Source organism: Acipenser ruthenus, chromosome 7 (genome assembly GCF_902713425.1).
Source record: "Acipenser ruthenus chromosome 7, fAciRut3.2 maternal haplotype, whole genome shotgun sequence".
Classification (NCBI taxonomy): Eukaryota; Metazoa; Chordata; class Actinopteri; order Acipenseriformes; family Acipenseridae; genus Acipenser; species Acipenser ruthenus.
This window is the reverse complement of record NC_081195.1, coordinates 48,509,305-48,531,399: the sequence shown is the minus strand read 5'-3', so window position 1 is coordinate 48,531,399 and position 22,095 is coordinate 48,509,305. Positions and strand designations below refer to the sequence as shown.

Here is a 22,095-nt window from a genome sequence, read left to right as displayed (position 1 = left end):
GCTGGGGGAGAGGTGTCAAGTGCCATATAAATAAACTCAGCATTGGAATTCATCTTATTCACACACACCCCTATACTGTGGGAGAGCCAATAAGTAAAAAGCAAACTGATAAAAAAAAGATTAATAAATTTATATATATATATATATATATATATATATATATATATATATATATATATATATATATATATATATATATATATATATATATATATATAAATTTACGTGATGTCATAAACTACAACACCATTAGGTCAAGTAGTTTATAAGCTGTCCTTTAGCTCACTTAAGCCTATCTATTATTTTATAATACATGAATATCTGTACAATAAAAAAAGACAATAAACAGGTGTTAAGGTCCAAATTGCAAGTGAATTTAATGAATATTAAGTCAATATTAAAGAATCTTAAATAGAATTTTCTTTTTGATAATTCAGGTAGTAGTACTGAAAAAAAAAGTTTCTACTAAACAGAAAGTCTTTTAAGAGCATTGAGAAAAACTTGCAGTCAAAACAATAACCATGGTAAGAAACAACCCGAACTAAAGGAATAAAGTATTAATTGCAAATGTACATGTACCTCATTTTCTTTAAAAAAAAAAAACAACCACAAACTAATAGTTGTAGACATTTCCCTTTAGTACTTCAAACCTTCCAGTATTTTATTTTCATTTTACAGCCTACCTATTAAACCCTTATTACATGAGATTATGGCTTTATTTTCTTAGTTTATAGAAATACTCATTGCTACGTTTTGTCAGATTTGTGTTTTTTAAATCAGTCGCCCCACCCCCCCATTTCACAGTACGGTCGTTACATATTTTGTAGCCAATATACAAAGTATACTTATCTCTTTTGTCTCCCACACTGGGCGTATGGAATGTCACCACATAAATCTCTGCACTTCCTTGCTATCAGGCCAAAGAAAAGTTCTATTTAGGAAAAGGTAAAAAGTCAGTGCATTCACAGTTGTGTATAAACCTAGCTCTAAAACAAGCCTGAACACTGATGGTACTTGAATATTGAGTCTATAGATTAAATATGGCAGGATATAATAGCGAAATTCCAACAATTTTTGGGGGACTGTTGCAGCAACTAAACATACACAAAACATTAGGTTCCAGAACAAAGATTTGGACTTGAGTGAGTCAGCAAAACTCCAAGCTGCAAACATATAGCCTGGAACCAGTATGTAAGGGACAAGTCTGTGCTTCTGGAAAATCTTCTTCCATACATAGAAAGGGTAGTGTCTGTTGTCAGCCAGTAAATACTTATGGACGTAAGTAAACTTCCAAACCAAGAATAATGACAGGGCGGTGAGGGAGAGGAAAAAAATAGGGTGCTTCTTCAGGGATTGAATAAAGTTTACAATTTTCTGGTAAGACAATGAATGGAAAATTGAAAATGCTAACGTAAATGAGAAAAAGTAAAACAACTGTGGGAAATTCAGACAAGCCTCGTGGCTGCTCCTGTCCCCTACAACTATCCCACCATTAAACACAATAAAAACAAGAAAGCCCACCAGCAACATGACATAAGGCCACGTCAAACAGATCAAGATCTTCACATTTGATGCTGACAGTATGTATTCCACCATGAACTGGGTAACTTTTTTGATCTCTGTGATAGATGCCCCAGTTGAGGTGGAGACTTTATCTTCTCTTTTCTTTGTCAGTTTTGTCTTCCATGCTTCGGTCAACTTCTGGGCAATAAGAACTCCAGCACAGAATACAACCCAAATGATGTTTGTCTGGCGAAACATGATGGCACAGAACCCCAGTAGTCCAGAGACTTTGTGGCTTCCATAGAGGCACATCAAGTACGCAAAGAGGGTGAAGAAGGTGGACCCTGCATCCGTGTAGTAGAGGAATGTGAAGAAGTATAGAACCGGAAATGAGGAGAGTGCCAAAGCAGACAGAATTCTCCGAGATGTAGAGGCGGTCTGGAACAGAACACTCAAAATATAAATAACCTCGGGGTGCATCAACAGCTGAACACTAACAAAAAAAAAAAAAAAATATATATATATATATATATATATATATATATATAGCTGTGTAAATGAAAGCAATGTCTCCTTTATTTACACCTTTACAAATCTGTCACTCATTTTCTGAGTTTTCCCAGTAATAACTGTTACTAATGACTAGTTTAAGGTTTATGGTTGGGCTAGGGTTTGGGTAATGAAATGAAATAATATGTCATAAACTACGACACCGTTAGGTCAAGTAGTTTATAAGCTGTCCTTTAGCTCACTTAAGCCTATTTTATAATACATGAATATCTGTACAATAAAAAAAGACAATAAACAGGTGTTAAGGTCCAAATTGCAAGTGAATTTAATGAATATTAAGTCAATATTAAAGAATCTTAAATAGAATTTTCTTTTTGATAATTCAGGTGCGGTGAATTAAATTGTGTAGATATTGAACCACAAAAAATAACATATTTTTAAGGAAAATGTCGAAGATTATTTGTCTGGTTCGCTTGCTTGGTGCTGCCGTTGGTGGAGGATGACTGTAAATCTTTACAGAGACAGATTTGTTAAAAGTGCCTAAAAAGCATGATTTGTGGTCGGGGTGTACAGGAGTCAAATATGGGTCAAAGGTCAAGTATCTAGAAGAATACCGGTATGCCATTTTGACGTCACTACTGCAGTATTATGCCTTTTTTTCGAATGGCTCAGGATGCAAATACTGCATAGCCTTCATCCATATATATATATATATATATATATATATATATATATATATATATATATATATATATATATATATATATATATATTATATATAACCATTTTCTTAAATCAGAGACTTTGATACTGTACATCACCTTTTATAAGGGATCTCTAAAGTCAGTTGATAGTTCCTGTGCATATTATTGCGGGTATACAGAAAATCCACATTTTGTTACCAACAAAAAATGCTACCATCTCTTTCCACAGGAGGACCGCCACTAATAGGAAATTACATACACTACCTTGTCTGTTTGGTGCAACTTGCACAGGATGAGATAAATTAAATACAGGTTTCCACTGCTGAAGAGGAGATTAATGAACCTCAGCATTCCAGTGGAGCAGACCACCTTCCCCGACCATCCAACCAACCAGACTGAAGGTTTAACTATTCCAACAGAAACCAAGTACAAGCCAGGTAAAGTTGTGATCATGGGATCCCACTGAAAATGAGAGTCAGATATTGTCATACATTTTATTCCACAGTTGTAAATGCATATTGGTTAATCCTCATACAGTGCATTATGTAACTGGTTTGACAAACATTGTTATTTGCATTTATTTGACTAAGACTAACCACTGTAGAATGCAAAATCTTTTTTTTAACCATAATTTATATCCTGCACTTTTTTCCCGTAACATTTGCATTTTGATAAACAGCAATTGTAAAAGGTACAAATGTACTGAGTCATTTGTGGATCTTTGTTTTAATCATGAGAGTTTTAGGGAAAAGAATGCATACCTCATTGAATCTACCTTCGCAGTATTTCTGAACTTGTGGTACATGAAATATCTCGTCCATGTAGGGCTCCCTTTGCTCTCGTGTGAATTTTGAGAATAAAATGCAGGAGATCAGAAAGTATGTGCAGGACAGAAAAGAGAAAATATACCACTCCGCTTTCTCCATTATTTTCTTAATACTTGCAAAAGATAAAAAAAAACGATGCAATGTGCAACAAAACTAGGTGTATCGAAAAGCAGTCGTATTTTTGAAGCCTAGATGTAACGGAAGTTACATTTCCATGGCATACGATAAGACACGAAAAAGCCACAGTCCAGGAAAATAAATTACAGCGGTTTGACAGGAAGTCCTGTTGTAAGTCATCCCCCCAGAAACCCAAGTCATTTCCAAATAAAATCCATAGAAGATAAATATAATTCCATGAAAGTTACTTACTACAGTTATACACATATTTATATATTTATTAGTAGTATACTTATGGAATACACACATTAAACTGAACGATTAATTGTAATGGAATGTAACTATGTTACTGTTTCCTGGGGAAGAATTTGCTTGTAGTACTAGGTCTCATTTTCAGAGGTGGGAAAGTGTTGAGTTACATCGGTAGGTGTGTTTTCTCTCTCTGTCTTAATTATGTAGATTGTCAAATTTAATATTAATATTATAAACCAGGAACTACGGTACTGTATATTGTTTTCATATATGGGTAATATGATTATTTGAATCGCCGGGTGCATAAAACGAGGAAGTTGCACCTCAGGTAGGCAATGTGTAGCGAGTTTTAAAAGTGATAAGGCTCTAGATATTGTCTTTTGTTGCAAATGTGTTGGAAATCTGTAGAAATGCGAGATACCAGACGAATCCCCCTAGTTTAATTTTCCTGTGGAATTCATACAGCCTAAAGAGTTACAAGCCTTGTTTAGTAATGTGTCATAAAATGTTTACGGAGCACAATAGTGTCACCTGTTGGACAATATTGTTATTGTCAGTTATACAGAAATTATCTCGAGACTGGTGCGACGTATTTTTATTTATGCACATTTGCTCCTACAAAATAGGTACAACACCACGCGGTCTGCTTTTGTCGTAAACACGTGTGTCTCTGTCAAGTGCATTGATTTAATTTTCAGTTTCAACAAACGTAGCCCTCTCTTGTTATTTATTGTATTTCAGAGTATTTTGAAGAAATGCATTCAACTCATCGACTGGAGTTGTTTCCTGAACGTGTTGTGACCCTGCTGCTGTTTAAAGATGTCAAGAATGCTGGAATCTTGAGAAAGAAAGCAATGGAAGGAGCTATTGATGGAGCCTTGATAAACCCAACAATGGTAGGAATTAAAGGAAAATACAGTGTGCAGCCTAAACATGCTCAGTAAAAAGTTTAAAAATGCAATTTGGTTTAGAAAGTTTATTTGTGACACTACTGAAACTAATGTGACATTTTTCAAATTGGTTAATATTTTGCGTGTAATGTAGTGCATACTCAACGAAAGTGGGGTGAATTCTTTATTTTATTTATACCAAACATAAATAAATAAAATTACATTAGAATCTGCTTGCCCTTTAAAGTTTTACCTGTCAGTCCAAATATGCAAGGTACTGTAATATGTTAATGTAATTATTTGGGGCATATTACTGCATATAATCCAATTCTTTTTTTTAAATTGCAGATAGTGGACTCCTTTCAGATACTGGTGGCTGCAAACAAGGCAGTTCATTTACACGAAGTTGGGAAAATGAAGACACGAAGTCTTTATTCTGAAATTATATTCAATCTGTCACCAGCCAATAATGTAAGTTAATGTACCTTTAAAGAGTTGAAAGAGAACTTGCTTTGACTCGGGTGTCAAATACAGCCATTTAAAGATGCCTGAGACGGTTCTAAAAATATTTAAAATATTGAAGGAAAATATTTTCCATTCTTAAAATGTTAGTTTTGCCTCCCAGAGGTACATATTACATGTATAACTTGGTTTGTAGTTGGATGGGGATCCCCAGGTAAAGCAGGGTGCTCCTGAATGTTATTTATTATTATTATTATTATTATTTATTTCTTGGCAGACGCCCTTATCCAGGGCAACTTACAACTGTTACAAGATATCACATTTTTACATTATTTCACATTATACATTATTTCACATTAATTATACAGATATCACATTATTTTACATACAATTACCCATTTATACAGCTGGGTTTTTACTGGAGCAATCTAGGTAAAGTACCTTGCTCAAGGGTACAACAGCAGTGTCCCCCACTGGGGATTGAACCCACAACCCTCCGGTCAGGAGTCCAGAGCCCTAACCACTACTCCAACTGTTGCGTTGGTGGCTCAGTTGGGAGTACTCATCTGTCTCAGGCTGTCCTGCTGAGAAGGTAAACCAAGGTCAAACCTGTCTATTTCATTGATTAAATCGTTTTTCCTTTTAGATTTCTGATGCTTTTAAAAAATTTGGGATATCAGACAGTGACTCAGCTGTTCTCATTGTATTGGTTCATGAAAAAGAGGATAAGTGTAACCCAGAGGAAATTACAGCTCATGTGGAGGGACGGCAAATTTCCCTTGAAGATCTGCCAACGATTACAGATGTGGCAAAAGTTAAAAAGGTTTGTAAAAAAATAAATAATAATTGCATTTATGTAGGTTGATATCAAAGAAAACAAATCTAAATTGGTATTTGAGTTAAAAGGCTTTTGTCTTGTTTTCTTACAGCTTTACAAGCTTACCCCTCAGGAGGAAAAGGTTGGAACACTGCTTGATGGCATTATTTGCAGAATGGCTACAAAAGATGTTATATAATGTAGAAGTTTCCCTTAGATAGTTTATCGTGGAATCTACTGTACATAAAAAAAAAACTAAAAAAACAAGAAGCTCTGTTTTTCTTTTTTTTATTATTGTGAAGCAGTACTGTTTAACATGCTACTCTAGGTGACAAACACTACATAATGGATATTGTTATCTGTATCAGATAAATAAATTGTTCAGTGGTATAAAATTGATAATATCTATAAATCATTTTTTATTGGTCAACATTAGATTATCCATACCTGAAGAATGTGTGGCATATTGTCTTTATTATGGCAAATAAATACATTCCAGTACTCATTCCGTCAGGCATTATCTGCAAAGAATATATCACTTCTCATTGATCAGTTACATGGCTTGTTATTCACCAAATAGTTTTAAACCTGCTTGCCAATATGTCACGATACTCCTTGCAGCAGTAGAAGGTTACAGTTTAGGAAGCTAAACATAAAAAAAAGCATTTATGAACAAGAGGAGGCTGTACAGCCCATCAATGCTAAGTCCAGTTCCTCATAGTTGATTTATCCCCAAGTCGGATCTTAATGCATCCCAATGGTTCAGCATCAACAAGGCTGGGTAACCATTTCCATACCATAACCCTCAGGAGATTGCTTTTCATTCCAAATGGAAACATGTACAGATTATGTATTTTTCACATGGCTTTGAAGCCAGCAACCTTATTAAATGCATGATATGTTTAAACCTGTATGGGGCACTACACCTTTAGGAATACAAATCCAATAATAATTCAAAGGCACTTGAACAGTTATTATTCAACTTCCTTAGAGGTTAGGAAGCTGTAAATAAGGATTGACCCCTTCCTTGTTTTATTGTATGTCTCTGAATATATAAATTACAGTATGTCTATAGTATCTGTCTTTTTGAATAATAAATGGCTTCTTTGAAAAAATCTGTAAATGTTATTCAATATGACTACCAAAAAAGTAACCAGTTTTAAATAGCATTATTCCAATATAAGATGATTCAAATATAAATGATTAACCGAAACATTTCTGCCTTTTCTCAAATGCTCATTGATTTGGGAAAACAGTATTTTTTTCTTCTTGGGAGGTTCTACAAACTGTTCTGTGTCTTGTCAAGGCAACGTGTTTGAACTACACTTTTGTTATTATAATGGTTTTGAAAAGGAATGGTTTTCTTAAATGCACAAGGAAAAACATTTGTAATCTCCAGGGCACTGAGTTAAAAGTTATTTGTACTGTCTGGTGCACAAGACATTAACACATTTGTTTAAAAACTTGTTTCACACTCTAATCCACACACATATCCACATATTGTTCTAAGATAAGACCACCTGGTTTTTTTTTTAGGTTAGCAGCTATAGAGAACAGCAAGACTATGATAAAATGAATTCATAACAGGGATTAGGGGATTATGTTTATTTAAATTGTCACACAAGAAATGTTATGTACTGTGTCCTTGAACAGTGTATTTAAACTTTTGACACTGTTGTCATCTGCAGTAAATTCAGGTCGGACGGTTATAAAAAACAGACTTCAGTTTTTGAGTACATGCCATGAACACAAGTTAGTCTCTCTACCTGAAACACTGCAACTCTTAGCTTTTAAAAGTATTTTAGATGGACAGCTGATTTTCCAAAACAAAGTTATTTTCGTATTAAATACATAAAAACAATGAAATCCATTGAAATAACTGTTCCTGTGATTTCACAATTATCAAAATGCAACTTTTTAAAAGGAAAAACAGTTACAAAAGTATAAATAAACCATTTAAAATATTAGTTTAAAGAGAATGTAGCTAACCAAAACAATATATATATATATGAAGCTTTGAAAGAAACACATTTAGCAAATATGTATTGTCATTTTAAATTATATCTGTTTCTGCATTACGTTAAAGAAAGTTTCTGTACTCCCAAGAAATGTGTTACACTTGCACTTCATAAGGTATTTCACCTTCACTGCACATTGCAGACCTTTAGAGTATAGCACTTCATAGGTTATTTCACCTTCACTGCACATTGCAGACCTTTAGAGTATAAAACATCACAAAGGGGAGATTTATGAAATTATTCTGTTCATCACTTTAAGGGCTCCTACTAGCCTAGAAGTTGTGTTTTGTTAGATCTATCTGTTTAGAAACAAAAAAATGGCGCAAAATACATCAGCTGGCTCAGTGAATTGAGAAGCACTTTATTATTAGTTGTGTTATAGTTTTTTGACACATTACAGGGACTGTTTCGCATCACCAGGTTTAACGAAATAGCGCAGACACACCACATTTTCCATTCGCCATGTGTTTGTGGTATCTCATTCCTCCGGAGCTGCTATTTAAACAACAGTTAAACGTTCACTTTTTTAGAATGAAAGTTTCAACATCTGACATCACTGGTATGTGCACCACACTTAACATTGCTTTCATTTACGTAAACCCAAACAGCTCCAAATGAACATGGCGTCAATTCACACCTTCTGCTTCTTAAAAGATTGGTCACAGAATGTTCTGAACTGTCTTCAGCCCTGTGTAGTGTACACACTCCAAGCAGGAGCGTAATTTGCTATAGGGCAGGGTTGGGGGCAGTTGCCCAAGAACACCATATTGTTATTATAACAATTATGATCATCATAGTACAGGTGGCAAGTTCATTTGTGCTCAGTGGTCGATAAGGGTGTTTACTTCCACAGCTTTTCTGTCTTCGAGCTCGCAAGGGTTGAATCCTAGAAATAAAAAGAGACAATGTTTTTTATTCTAATATATATATATATATATATATATATATATATATATATATATATATATACAGAGCATCAAAAGAAACATCACTATTAAAACACATTTATTTTAGAAAAAAATAAGGTATATAAATGATGGACATTGACGAAATGTTTTTGGTTTCTTTTTAATCATTCTATCATTCATCCTTGACCATGACACGCTTGAGTGACTATGACTGAAGTATATGCACTTAATCGCCTAATTAGTGAGGCAGTTGATTGGACTCTAGATATGGAGTGACTTCAGCTGTTGAATTGCAAGCTTGAATAAAAGCAATACAGAAAAAAAGCATTTTTTGTTGGTAACAGTATGTGGATTTTCTGTATACCCGCAATAATATGCACAGGAACTATCAACTGACTTTAGAGTTCCCTTATAAAAGGTGATGTACAGTGTCAATGTCTCTGATTTAAGAAAATTGTCTATATATATATATATATATATATATATATATATATATATATATATAATTTCCCTTCAAGATAATTTCAAATTAGACTAATATAATTTAAATGTTTTTGTTTTGAATAATATTTGTATTCAATTCTGTTTACCGGGTATAGAGAAAAATAGATGGTTTTGCTCTCAATTTTTTCCTTGAGGAATTACAGTGTTAATTTGTATGGTAACAGAAAGTGAAATATCGGTTCCATAGTTGAGATGGTTGTAAATTATGTAGTAGAGAGCATAAAGGATGCATTTTTCTGTAGTCTAATCAGTAGTGAACACACTTAGGTGGATATGCTTATCAAATTGTGATTAAACTTTGGACATTCTTTAGCACAGTTTGAGGACATCAGAATATGACAATACATGGAAGAACGTGTCCTAAATACAAATAATTTTATATTTACTGTACAGCTCTGGATTAGTGGGTCATCATCATGTATCTGACTCCATTGCAATCCTTTTTCCCCCCCACTGTACTTAGAAGTACCAATATACACACACACTATATTCTCCAGTGCAAACGTGCAAAATTATCAAAACGTTGAGAGAACTAGCAATAAAACAAAAAAATAACGTTAATTTGAAGTTCTTACTGAATCTATATAGTGTTGTTAAAGTGTAAATATAGCCTAGACGTTAATATAAAAATAAGTTGCATTCGTTAACTTAATATAATATGTACCAAAAATAGATTGCAACCTACCTTCGAATAGAGTTCATCTCTCAGCTGAAGCTTAACGCACGTTGCCTTGATCAGAACTGTTTTTCCCGGGGAAAAAAAACCAAAATTAAATAAGGTAACCTTGTTAATGTCAGACCATCTTTAAATATATTGCCTGTGGTTCCTCTTTCTTTTCTGACCTGTTGTGCTACATGACACAGTAAATACTGTATCACCAAGCAGCCGCCTTCTGTGTTCCTTCAAAGACTGGAAGTAGGTTCCTGCTCCTTTAAAATGAGTTAGTCCTGATCTCAGTTAAGAACGGGATGTGTTTCTGCTAGCATGATAAAAAGAAACCCCTTTGCGGGTATAGCACAGATTGCCAAGGAAATTGTGTATACAACTCCCCGTCACGAGTCTTTACTACTGTTTCTCATCCCTGCTGGCGCAATGGATAACAATTGGAAATGAGTTCTTACAAACCTCTTGCTTCTTCTTTCAATACCATGCCATATTAAGCTTTTAAATTTAAGATAAACCCGCATAAAACCAATGTGACTGCATCCAATGAACAATGTTTTGAAAATATATGTCATAAAAATATATGATAACTTTGTTTTTCGAATAAAAAGTAAGAACATGAAAGACAAATATGTCTGAAATGTTCTTTCTGCTGTGCATCATTTCGACGTATAATTACGAATACATTATATTTATTTTCTATTTATACTTGTATACCAAAAACATATTTTCGAAGTTTCAAGCACACTATCTAGATCCTCATCACTTCTGCACTGATTTGATTTGTAGGCCCTAATTATGGCTTTTTGTTTGATTGATTTTACGCAGCCTTTCCTCATACCTCATATGTTGCCGTGCCAATGTATAGGCCTACTGTCTTAGTTATATTATTGGATGCAGTACCGAGGACAATAAAACACATTAGTTCAACATTGTGGTGTCTTATGAAACTCCTGGTGAGGCAAAAACGTGGCATTTGAGTTTTTAGTATTCTCTTATATAGCTATTTCTACATCCTATAGTCTGTTGTTAATTGTAATAAATAAATAAGAAACTTGATTCATTTGTATTTCTGTTGACTATAGTCAACACAATCCACATTAGAGTAATATATTGATTTATTTTTTATTTTTTTTAATGGTACCAAAGTAATATATACATTAATACAGTCGCAGACAAAAGTATATTGGCATCCTACACTTAATATAATTTAATTCAAGAAAGTACCATATAGGAAACTATAGTGTTGTTGGACGGTAGACCATTTCAGTATTTTTTTACTTTTTCTTTTCTCAAAAAATATTTATAAATTGTTTGTTGAATGTGATTGAAAATTAATAAAGGTCTGTACAGAAGCCAAATAATTGACTTGGTTTCCACCAGAAGCGAGCGAACGAGCGACGATAAAGGATAACGTGTCCATAAAACTACAAATCCCAGAACGTTTGGTTTACAAATACTACTGCGCGTATGGGATGTATCGAAAGTGACGTATTAGGGTGACCAGTGAAAATTGAATGTTTAGTCACATGAGTGCGTTTAAACGTGGAGTGGAAAATTTGAAATTTGTCTTTATGCTCGTCCGGTAAAGCTGTTGCACAAGACACTATTATTATTTTTTAAATAACGCGGTCTGTCTTTATAATCGGTAAGTATTAAAAGGAATGCTATTGCACGAAAATAAACTAAGTAAAATGTAAATGATTGTATAACTTAAGGCTTATGACGGTTTTAGTGTGTTTAAATCTGGTCATCTTCAAAGGGGGAAAACAAATATCGTACATTTTCCGCATTTTGGCACCGCTGCAAATAGCAATTCACTTTTTGTCATGAATATAGCCATTCAGTTCCACGAAATGTAGTTTGTAATTGTAAAATAACTTTTTTTATTTTGCAGCTAGATTATTATCAAATAACCGAAAGACTACACGTTCTGTGAAAACCATGGATTCGCTTGACAATGATGGTAAATATTAGTGATTTAAGGTGTCCCATTCAATTTTAGTTTACAGTTTGCAGTCACTGGGAGTAGGCCTATTAGCTCCGCGGTTTAAAATTAGATTGACCCTTGTGAGTTTACTTTTACTTCCGTCAGTGCACCCAAAGCACACGGCAACATTCTCATTACAAATGTAATATACAGTAAACTTAAAATTTGTGAACTTGTTTTATTGGTTGTGTACAGCAGGCTTTTTTTTTTTTTTTGGATGTGTGGTTTAACTGAGTTTGTTCCATGAGCTGTTCAGTCTATCCAATTAAAAATCTCGTAACAACTTCCTGCCAACATTATTGTCTTGAAGGCTTCAGATGTACTGTTAGACAACTTTTAAGAATGAGTCCTTCATCAGCGTTGCAAGTTAAGCAGTTTTTGTCTTTAATGAAATGGGAGGCAATGAATAAAAGCACGTTTTTGTTGATTTAGGTTGTGTTCTTCTTACTGAGGAAAAATTTGACTTTGACCTTACATTGTCTCCTGCAAGGTATTGTATTCTTTTTTCTAATAGTTTTCACAGTATATATAGTAAACACTGTGTTGTCAATCCATTTTAAGAAATCTTGTTTGAATGCCACTAGGCATAGTGATAACTTGGTCATTTAACATTTACAAATTAATCCTGAGTATACTATACAAATAAATACTATATTAAGTTTAATAAACTATTTTCCCGCGAGGTGTAGGGAACTGACAAGTCATCTTCTATGATAGTAATTCTGACCCACTTAGAAACTTGTGGAAAAAGACCAGACAGACATGTGGATGACTATATGAACATTCACTGGCTTGATAAAGTATTACTTATTTACATCTTTAACCTGTAAAACTAAATGGATAATGTTTTTAACTGGTGTACCTATTTTATTTTTATCATCAGTGTAAAGGATGAAGATGAGGATGATGAAGTGTTTGTGGGGCCTGTTCGGCATAAAGAGAAATGTGTTTCAGTTGGAATTGAAAAACAAGCTAACATGACTGAAAGCAAGTCTGAAAACATCCCTACAGGAAGTTGGAGCCCTATAAGTGGGGATAAGTTTGTTGAAATTTTTAAAGAAGCACATTTGCTGGCAAGGCAGTTTGAAAAAAGTGGCAGTGTTGTACAGCCTGAAAAGAGAACTGATAAAAATGAAGTTGTTGAAAAGTTTGTTGAGGACTCTAAAGCTAAACTTAATATTCTTCATAAATCAAAAGAGCATGTCATAAGCCCGATTAAAAGGGAAACATTTTGTGTTTGGGATAGTCCTTTAAAACAGCTCCCCCCAGCCATACAACAATGTCTCATATCCTCCAACACGGCTGCAAGTCCTTCAAAAACAAGTGCTAGTCCATCCAGTCCTGCTAACGTTTGTAAGACTCAACAGCAGAAAAAGAGCACAGGTAGTTCAGCAAATGTGTACAAGAAAGAAGCTACACTATCTTATCTAAAGCGAATTCCCTTAAGCAAAGCAGTGTCTTCAAAAGCAACTGAACAAGCTGGAAAAAGCAGATGTGTGGCAGCAGAAAAGGTATGCAATTGATTTCAGAAATATCCATAAATGTAGTGGTAAAGAGTTATGCAATGATTCTTTGTAGCAATGTTGTAAAGAAAGTACTTGAACAACACAGTATCATGGAATATGGTTTGTTCTGGTATGTGTGCTAACATTCTTTCATAGATGCATTAGAATTTTAGGCATGCAAAAATATGCAGTCTATTTCTATCGTATTTAGATGAACACTTTACTTTGTTTATTTTAAAGCCAAAACCCGGAATTAAATCTAGTCCTTCAAGAAGGCGGCATAACAGTAGTGCATGTTCATCCGAGGATTTGCAATCTGATAATGCAAGCGTTGCTTCAGATATAAGTGAGTCGTCCCTAAACGGTAGCATCCTGGGAAAAAGAACTGTTCCAGTTTCCAATAAGGTTAGTATTTTTAGTAAAATGAATTATCCTATAATGAAGGCTCACATGTGGTTGGTTTGAAATCCAGATATGCATTTTTCACTGCCGACATGTAATTTCGGAATTGTTGTTTTCATGTCTGTCATCTTGTTTAGTCTGGGCTAGTGGTTCTTGCTACACAGAATGAAAAAAAGGATGTACTGTACAGTAATACACCACACTATGTATGCATTAGGCAATTTAAGATTGTACTGGAGAAGATAGTTTTGTAACTTAAATTCTAAACTACTGTCGTTCTGCTCCAGATTGGTCTTCGAAGGTCGTATGGAACAAAACCTGCTGTCCAGCACAGAGGTGTTGGGGGTGCTACTAGAAGAAACACATCATCATCCTCCTCCTCTTTATCAAGTATGAATTCAAGCATGAATTCCAGTATTTCTGTGTCTCCTACTGGAAAAGGTAAGACCAACTTCCCTGTTCTTTCAGAATTTGTCATTTTAGTATTTCTAAAATTAGCACCATTGTGTGTTTTAATAGTTAGTAACGGTTTTAAGAACTTTCTAAGTGTCATATAGTTTGTTTGCACTAAACAGACCTCCGCTGCATTTGAGCCCCCCGTTAACAGTTGAACAGTGCTCTTTGCCGGCCTGAGACTGTGCATTGACACAGCCCCTGAACTAAAGTGCGTGACCAAAGACATCCTATCTCTATGGCAGAAGTGCATTGTGATTTCCTTTTGCATTTTATAGTTAACACAGCCCTTATTTGGCCACCAACAAACCTGAATTGCTAGTTAGCTACGACTTCTGAGTCTTAAAGGACACCATGCAGGAGTACATGTTTCTATCTGTATAAAGTTACAAGTATATGTTACTGAAGTGCACATATTGATCCATAAATAAGTTTATCTCTCCACTTGTGTACTTCATATTACATGCATTTATAAAACAATGTTTTCTAGTTACTAGCATTTGTAATATTCATCTTAAACCTAAATTAAACCCCATACCTATTTATATGGTTATTAATTTTTTGCAGCTAGTTAAAATGCACTGTTTTTCCCCTTGGAAAACAGTTTAATACTGTTTCAAATAACTGACTGAATTACAAAACACCATGTCTTTTTTTTTTTTGTGAATTCACAAATACAAACTACTGAAGTTATCTTGCCTTTTAAAATATTATGTTCAAACACTGCACTTTTTTTTCTTTTTTAAAGTCTACAATATTAAGCAAAATATAAGCTTAATTTTAAACATATATGTCCCCTGCAGGTCTATGCATTACTGTAGGTTTTATATATATATATATATATATATATATATATATATATAATTACATTTAAGTAAGTGTAGTGTAATCAGTAAATAACAATTTATCAGGAAATCATAGAAGGGTGCATTGTGATATCTTGTAAGAATTGTAAGTCACCCTGGATAAGGGAGTCTGCTAAGAAATAAATGATAATAATAATTTTGTAATTGATTTAATTTTCATCTCAAGAGTTTGTCATGTATTGTTGAAGTATGTAGGACATTTCAAGAAAACGGGGTAATACAGTATGAAACAAATGCATATCCTATGTATACATGCCACTTTTATACAAGCTTGGCTCTTAGGATTTGCACACATTGTAAATGATTTTATAGTTGACCTAGATAAAAGAAACTGGTTTAGTAATCTGTCTTCTGTGGAATTTAACTGAAAATAAATTTTTGCTGGTGTTAGTTGGACTTTTTTCACATTTATTTCTTCTACAGGTAAAACAAACATATTGGTAAATAATTCCTTGAGCAAAACAAAGATACAGGCATCTTCCAGTGGGAAAAGACTTCTACCACCTGTAGCTGGTGGACGTTTACACACATCTCAAGTAAAAAAAGTTCCAACTGTTGCATCTAAGCTAGTCAAATCTGCAAGTGCTAGTAGTAAACTCCCTAGTCCTGCCAGACGACTGGGATCTGCAGCAACACTTCAACCACACAGTCCAGACAACAAGGAACAACCAAGTTCAGTGTTAAATGTGCAGAGTTCAGCTCAACAAAATAAAACTACAAGTGACATCAAGGGAAGTGTACCAGTATTCCCAAAACCAAAGGCATTCATTGCACCTACACCAACTGGTCACCTGAAAGGTCCAAGGTACTCCGGGGGTAAGAACCATTGGCTTTCTATTAATTGTGAAGTAAATGCATTATTTTAATATGATTAACAGTTTAAAAATGAGGTGCTGTGAGACTCCTATAAGCCTTGATTTCATTTCCTTAGTACCTTCACCTGAAGCACCTCGGATTATGCAACCCAAGAGGCTAATGTCATGCAGTAATACTGGAAGGTAATTTCACTTTTTTTTTTTTCTTTGTGGTACTGGTACTAGGTACCAGGATGGTTACTAAAATGTGAGGCACAATGCCACCAAGTTTTATTTGAAATGTAGCCTATATAAACGTGGTGGTACATACGTTAGTTGGGCATGTACAGTTGCAGACAAGAGTATTGGCACCCTACGCAGTAAGCAAATTCAAGAAAACATGTTAAATACAATCATTTATTGAACATTAGCCAGTAACTTTAATATCCGAGTCCATTCTGTCTTGCATATTTTCTTCAGCTCAGACAGATTGGATACAATGCTTGGCTACAGCTTTTTTTTTTAGATCTGTCCAAATCATTTCTATTGGATTGAGATCTGGTGATTTATGAAGGCCATTCCAAAACTTTAGTTTTCTTCAAGAATTCCAGAGTTGACAGACGTATGCTTTGGGTCGTTGTCGGGTTAGAAGATAAACTGTGTGCCAATTGTCCTACAAGCAGATGGTATCATTGTAGTATGTAGATACAAGGCTGCAGCATTCGCTCTTCAAGCCTATCAATCTCTCCAGTCCCTGAACTGCTAAAACCCCCATATCATGATTGAGCCACCTCCATGTTTAACCGTAGGTGCAAGGATTTCATCATTGAAGGCTTTCCCCTTTTTTATCCAAACATACTATGACCCATTTGGGGGGGTGGGGGGGGGGGGGAGTTATATTTTTGTCTCAAAGATAATTTTGTTGAATGCTTCAGATTCCTGTTCATATTTCTTGGCTTATTGTTATGAATTTTCTTAAAATGGTTTGCAGTGAGGTCTATGTACAGTTCGTTCATGCACTGCCTGATGCTTCTAAGTCCTTTCTTTTAAAGAGCAAGTAGCGGGGTTCCACGAAACGTAGCGTTCTACATCCCCACGTGTTGTTACAACTGTTTAAATAGTGTACCTGTAATTTCTTTATTAACATGACAACTTTTTACACACATTTTAACGTCTGTTTCCAAAACTCTTTTCAACATGGGTGTGCTAGTGCTCTGTCTTCTAAATCAGGGGTTCTCAAACTTTTCTTTGGAAATGTTTCAGGCTGTTAAATGGATCTTACCTCAGCTTTGTTACTGTGCAGTGGTTTTCAATCAATGAATACATTTTTTAATTAGTTCTAGTAAATGTTTACATACTTTTAATGTAAAGCCAATGCTTTTGTCAGACACTTAGCTTAGATTATTTTTTTTATTTTTCTCCTAGTAGCACTCGGGCAAGTACCACTACTGATCTTTCTGCTGAAGTTGCACATACTCCTAAACATACCCCCATTCTTGGAGCTCGATCTGTCTCTGTGACATCCAGTGTACGCCGTTCCTCTGCCTTGCCTACACCAGTGAGCAGACGTTTCTCTGGAATTCCAGTAATGACCCCCAGAACTCTACCAAGGACACTGGTGTCTTCATCTCGAGCATCTGAGAGTGCCAAAGTCCTTTTATCTGACAGAAATTTTTCAGCAAGGTGAGCAAGTAAACGGTTACTGTGTCAACCCCCCAGTTTTGTTTATATAAAAAAAAAAAAAAATACATTTTAAAGAAATGGTCTGATGCAAGACTGAATGTAATTGATGTCTATTCAAGATAGTTTGGACTAATTTATGGATAAAAATGATTCCTTAATAATACTTGCAGTAATGTGGCGAAATACATGTTCATACATATTTAAATGCTCCTAAAATGAAGCTTTTTATTTGCAGTCCCCTACAGATAAATGAAGTAAAGCCACAAGACAGGTGCCAGTATGATTCTTTAACCAGAGAACAGTCTCCTCCACTACAGATGGTCCCATGTTCTCTAGATTTTTCACCAGAGAAGCCGAAGGCAGAACTACACCAAGACACTTTAAAATACCAGACAGTTGTAAGCCCTGCAAAACCTTGTGATGCTTTAACAGAAACGGAACCTGTGAGTTCTGCTGAAAAAGAGGTAGGTACATGGCTTTCTGAGACAAAGTTGAGTACTCTTTCAAATTTTATAGATACAGTAGACCCCTGTTAATCTGTGCAGATTGGGACCGATTTTGAACCCGAATTTGTGAAGAACATGGATTAGCCGAAATTGATCTTACTTTTTGGGAAATCCCTGTGCTATTAATTGAGAACTTGAAAAATGCAGTAATACAAATACAATATAATGTCCCAACAATGGTCAAAATATATACTGTACATAATTGCCGTTGTTCAGAGGCAGAGAGCTGGTTTAAAAAAAAAAAGTCACTGATCTTGCTCTGAGTCTTTAATTGTCATAACTGCTCTTCATATTCAGGCTGTCAAGTCTGCTTTCTGCTTGCTTGTCACTGGTTTCAGTAACTATAATACAATCCTGTCCATTGGCTTGCACTATACTGAACTCAATGTAATTTTATTTAAATGATGACCGTCTGCTTCCTCATATACAGTGCCTTGCGAAAGTATTCGGCCCCCTTGAACTTTGCGACCTTTTGCCACATTTCAGGCTTCAAACATAAAGATATGAAACTGTAATTTTTTGTGAAGAATCAACAACAAGTGGGACACAATCATGAAGTGGAACGAAATTTATTGGATATTTCAAACTTTTTTAACAAATAAAAAACTGAAAAATTGGGCGTGCAAAATTATTCAGCCCCTTTACTTTCAGTGCAGCAAACTCTCTCCAGAAGTTCAGTGAGGATCTCTGAATGATCCAATGTTGACCTAAATGACTAATGATGATAAGTAGAATCCACCTGTGTGTAATCAAGTCTCCGTATAAATGCACCTGCACTGTGATAGTCTCAGAGGTCCGTTTAAAGCGCAGAGAGCATCATGAAGAACAAGGAACACACCAGGCAGGTCCGAGATACTGTTGTGGAGAAGTTTAAAGCCGGATTTGGATACAAAAAGATTTCCCAAGCTTTAAACATCCCAAGGAGCACTGTGCAAGCGATAATATTGAAATGGAAGGAGTATCAGACCACTGCAAATCTACCAAGACCTGGCCGTCCCTCTAAACTTTCAGCTCATACAAGGAGAAGACTGATCAGAGATGCAGCCAAGAGGCCCATGATCACTCTGGATGAACTGCAGAGATCTACAGCTGAGGTGGGAGACTCTGTCCATAGGACAACAATTAGTCGTATACTGCACAAATCTGGCCTTTATGGAAGAGTGGCAAGAAGAAAGCCATTTCTTAAAGATATCCATAAAAAGTGTTGTTTACAGTTTGCCACAAGCCACCTGGGAGACACACCAAACATGTGGAAGAAGGTGCTCTGGTCAGATGAAACCAAAATCGAACTTTTTGGCAACAATGCAAAACGTTATGTTTGGCGTAAAAGCAACACAGCTCATCACCCTGAACACACCATCCCCACTGTCAAACATGGTGGTGGCAGCATCATGGTTTGGGCCTGCTTTTCTTCAGCAGGGACAGGGAAGATGGTTAAAATTGATGGGAAGATGGATGGAGCCAAATACAGGACCATTCTGGAAGAAAACCTGATGGAGTCTGCAAAAGACCTGAGACTGGGACGGAGATTTGTCTTCCAACAAGACAATGATCCAAAACATAAAGCAAAATCTACAATGGAATGGTTCACAAATAAACATATCCAGGTGTTAGAATGGCCAAGTCAAAGTCCAGACCTGAATCCAATCGAGAATCTGTGGAAAGAACTGAAAACTGCTGTTCACAAATGCTCTCCATCCAACCTCACTGAGCTCGAGCTGTTTTGCAAGGAGGAATGGGCAAAAATTTCAGTCTCTCGATGTGCAAAACTGATAGAGACATACCCCAAGCGACTTACAGCTGTAATCGCAGCAAAAGGTGGCGCTACAAAGTATTAACTTAAGGGGGCTGAATAATTTTGCACGCCCAATTTTTCAGTTTTTTATTTGTTAAAAAAGTTTGAAATATCCAATAAATTTCGTTCCACTTCATGATTGTGTCCCACTTGTTGTTGATTCTTCACAAAAAATTACAGTTTCATATCTTTATGTTTGAAGCCTGAAATGTGGCAAAAGGTCGCAAAGTTCAAGGGGGCCGAATACTTTCGCAAGGCACTGTATATATATATATATATATATATATATATATATATATATATATATATATATATGCAGATTTACGCACTAATAAAGCATGCGAATACCCGCTTCCGCATAGATCTGATGATTTCTGCACGAACACATCTTGATAATGTACTGCATTAAACTGCATGGATTATCGGAACACGAATTGTTGAAACGCAGATTAACGGGAGTCTACTGAATTAGACAGGAGGCGCTACTAAAATATTGCATGTCTGGTGATGAAATGACAATGGAAGCCTGTGGTAATTCTTGTAATTTAAGATCTGGTGTAACATGCCACATGTCATTGTTCTGCTATGAGCCAAGTAAAATGTTATGGAGGTTGAAATGTAATTCTAAAACTTTACCAATAGACTTTGCTTGTGGACATTGAAGTGGATGCTCAACCCTCTGTTACAAAGATGGAAGATAGACCTCTTATTGATCTCTCAAACACTCCAGACTTGATTAACAAATCACTGCCACTCAAGCCTACTGTGGTTGGACAGGTAAGGATCATTTGAGTGTTGGTTTGTTTTTTGCGTGAAACCACATTTTCAAAGATCAGAATGACCTAAAGTAACCAGTCATAAATATGAATTGTATATTCTAATTTGATTTAATTGTCACTCTCACTCTTTTTAAACTATTGATGGAGAAAAGGACGAGTAAGTAGCGGAGTTCTGAAAAATATAGCGTTATACATCCCCACGTGTTGCTACAACTGTTTTAAAGAACGTACCTGTAATTTATTTTCCTTAACATCCTGACCTTTTTACATGTAAGTTCGTTTAAAAGCTCTTTTCAAAATGGCTGCTCTAGTACACTGGGGTTTGAGATTTGTCCTCCTAAATCACTATTTTGTTCCTTACCACATCATGGATCGATATTGCTGTGTTACCTGTTTGACAATGTGGGCAATAATCCTTATGCTATCGGTGCACTAGAGCAGCCATTTTGAAAAGAGCTTTGAAACAAAATTTGAAAGATGTTAACAATGAAATGACGTATGTTATTTAAACGGTTATAGCAAGACGTGGAGACGTGTAACGCTACTTACTCTAAGCTACACTTTTACTGAAGAAATGGAGACTTATCAATATGTTCTCCTGAAGTACTGTTATGTATAGAATGTAACTTTGTGTGTTAACGTCTTTTTTTTTTTTTTCTTTTTTTGTTTTAAGTTGATTGACCTGAGTTCCCCGCTTATAAAGTTTTGTCCAGTGGCCAGAAAGGAGAATGAAGAGTCCCCTTTAATTAAGTTTACATTTTAAATGTTTTGTCATTACAATCAGGACAGTGTTACAAAATGTGTAAAATGTATTTACTGGTACTATGGATTTGTAAAAATGATTTTCAAGATGTAATTTTCTAAAATTAGTAGTATTTAAGAAAAAAAGGTGGAGAGTGAACCTTAAAAAAAAAAAAAAACAGGTTGTGGGTTTACTTTTTTGTGTTGATGTGCTAACTTCATTTTATTACATGAATCATTTATTTGCAAATGACAGGGTTTCTTTGAATCAAGTAACTTGTATGCAAGTTTGGGACCAACGCAGTTTAAAATTAACCTGTGTATTTCAAATTCTTGTATATTTTATTAATCTTGTATGAAATAAAAAAAATGCAATAAATATCAAATTAATGCTATGCTTCAGGT

General features: G+C 35.1%; 3 protein-coding genes and 1 long non-coding RNA gene across 9 annotated transcripts; 2 read left to right on the top strand and 2 right to left on the bottom strand.

Moving 5' to 3' along the window:
* Nucleotides 1–352: 352 nt before the first annotated feature.
* alg10 (ALG10 alpha-1,2-mannosyltransferase) lies at nucleotides 353–3,830 on the bottom strand. The gene is made up of 3 exons (XM_034025373.3): nucleotides 3,479–3,830; nucleotides 2,982–3,179; nucleotides 353–1,941 (listed from the first exon to the last, which is right to left on the bottom strand). The coding sequence occupies exons 1-3, from the start codon at nucleotides 3,641–3,643 to the stop codon at nucleotides 883–885; spliced, it is 1,422 nt and encodes a 473-aa protein (XP_033881264.1). The 5' UTR covers nucleotides 3,644–3,830; the 3' UTR covers nucleotides 353–882.
* A 146-nt stretch (nucleotides 3,831–3,976) lies between these two features.
* tprkb (Tp53rk binding protein) lies at nucleotides 3,977–7,182 on the top strand. 4 transcript variants are annotated; one of them, XM_034027206.3, is made up of 5 exons: nucleotides 3,977–4,084; nucleotides 4,655–4,809; nucleotides 5,152–5,274; nucleotides 5,912–6,088; nucleotides 6,195–7,180. In XM_034027206.3, the coding sequence occupies exons 2-5, from the start codon at nucleotides 4,669–4,671 to the stop codon at nucleotides 6,279–6,281; spliced, it is 528 nt and encodes a 175-aa protein (XP_033883097.1). In that variant the 5' UTR covers nucleotides 3,977–4,084; nucleotides 4,655–4,668; the 3' UTR covers nucleotides 6,282–7,180. The 4 variants fall into 4 exon arrangements, with proteins under 4 accessions (XP_033883097.1, XP_033883098.1, XP_058883167.1 ...); XM_034027207.3 differs by having other exon boundaries at nucleotides 4,044–4,088; nucleotides 6,195–7,181; XM_059027184.1 differs by lacking the exon at nucleotides 3,977–4,084 and adding an exon at nucleotides 4,095–4,241 and having other exon boundaries at nucleotides 6,195–7,181.
* A 1,295-nt stretch (nucleotides 7,183–8,477) lies between these two features.
* Nucleotides 8,478–10,725, bottom strand: LOC131737646 (uncharacterized). Its single transcript, XR_009329292.1, has 3 exons — nucleotides 10,356–10,725; nucleotides 10,198–10,253; nucleotides 8,478–8,986 (listed from the first exon to the last, which is right to left on the bottom strand). It is a non-coding gene; the product is annotated as an uncharacterized LOC131737646 (long non-coding RNA).
* A 941-nt stretch (nucleotides 10,726–11,666) lies between these two features.
* On the top strand, nucleotides 11,667–22,081 carry gtse1 (G-2 and S-phase expressed 1). 3 transcript variants are annotated; one of them, XM_034025434.3, is made up of 12 exons: nucleotides 11,667–11,824; nucleotides 12,074–12,142; nucleotides 12,599–12,656; nucleotides 13,050–13,677; nucleotides 13,912–14,076; nucleotides 14,361–14,514; nucleotides 15,816–16,208; nucleotides 16,324–16,390; nucleotides 17,615–17,869; nucleotides 18,105–18,333; nucleotides 20,813–20,947; nucleotides 21,623–22,081. In XM_034025434.3, the coding sequence occupies exons 2-12, from the start codon at nucleotides 12,121–12,123 to the stop codon at nucleotides 21,710–21,712; spliced, it is 2,196 nt and encodes a 731-aa protein (XP_033881325.3). In that variant the 5' UTR covers nucleotides 11,667–11,824; nucleotides 12,074–12,120; the 3' UTR covers nucleotides 21,713–22,081. The 3 variants fall into 3 exon arrangements, with proteins under 3 accessions (XP_033881325.3, XP_058883165.1, XP_033881324.3); XM_034025433.3 differs by having other exon boundaries at nucleotides 11,668–11,824; nucleotides 17,612–17,869; XM_059027182.1 differs by lacking the exon at nucleotides 13,912–14,076 and having other exon boundaries at nucleotides 17,612–17,869.
* Nucleotides 22,082–22,095: the final 14 nt, after the last annotated feature.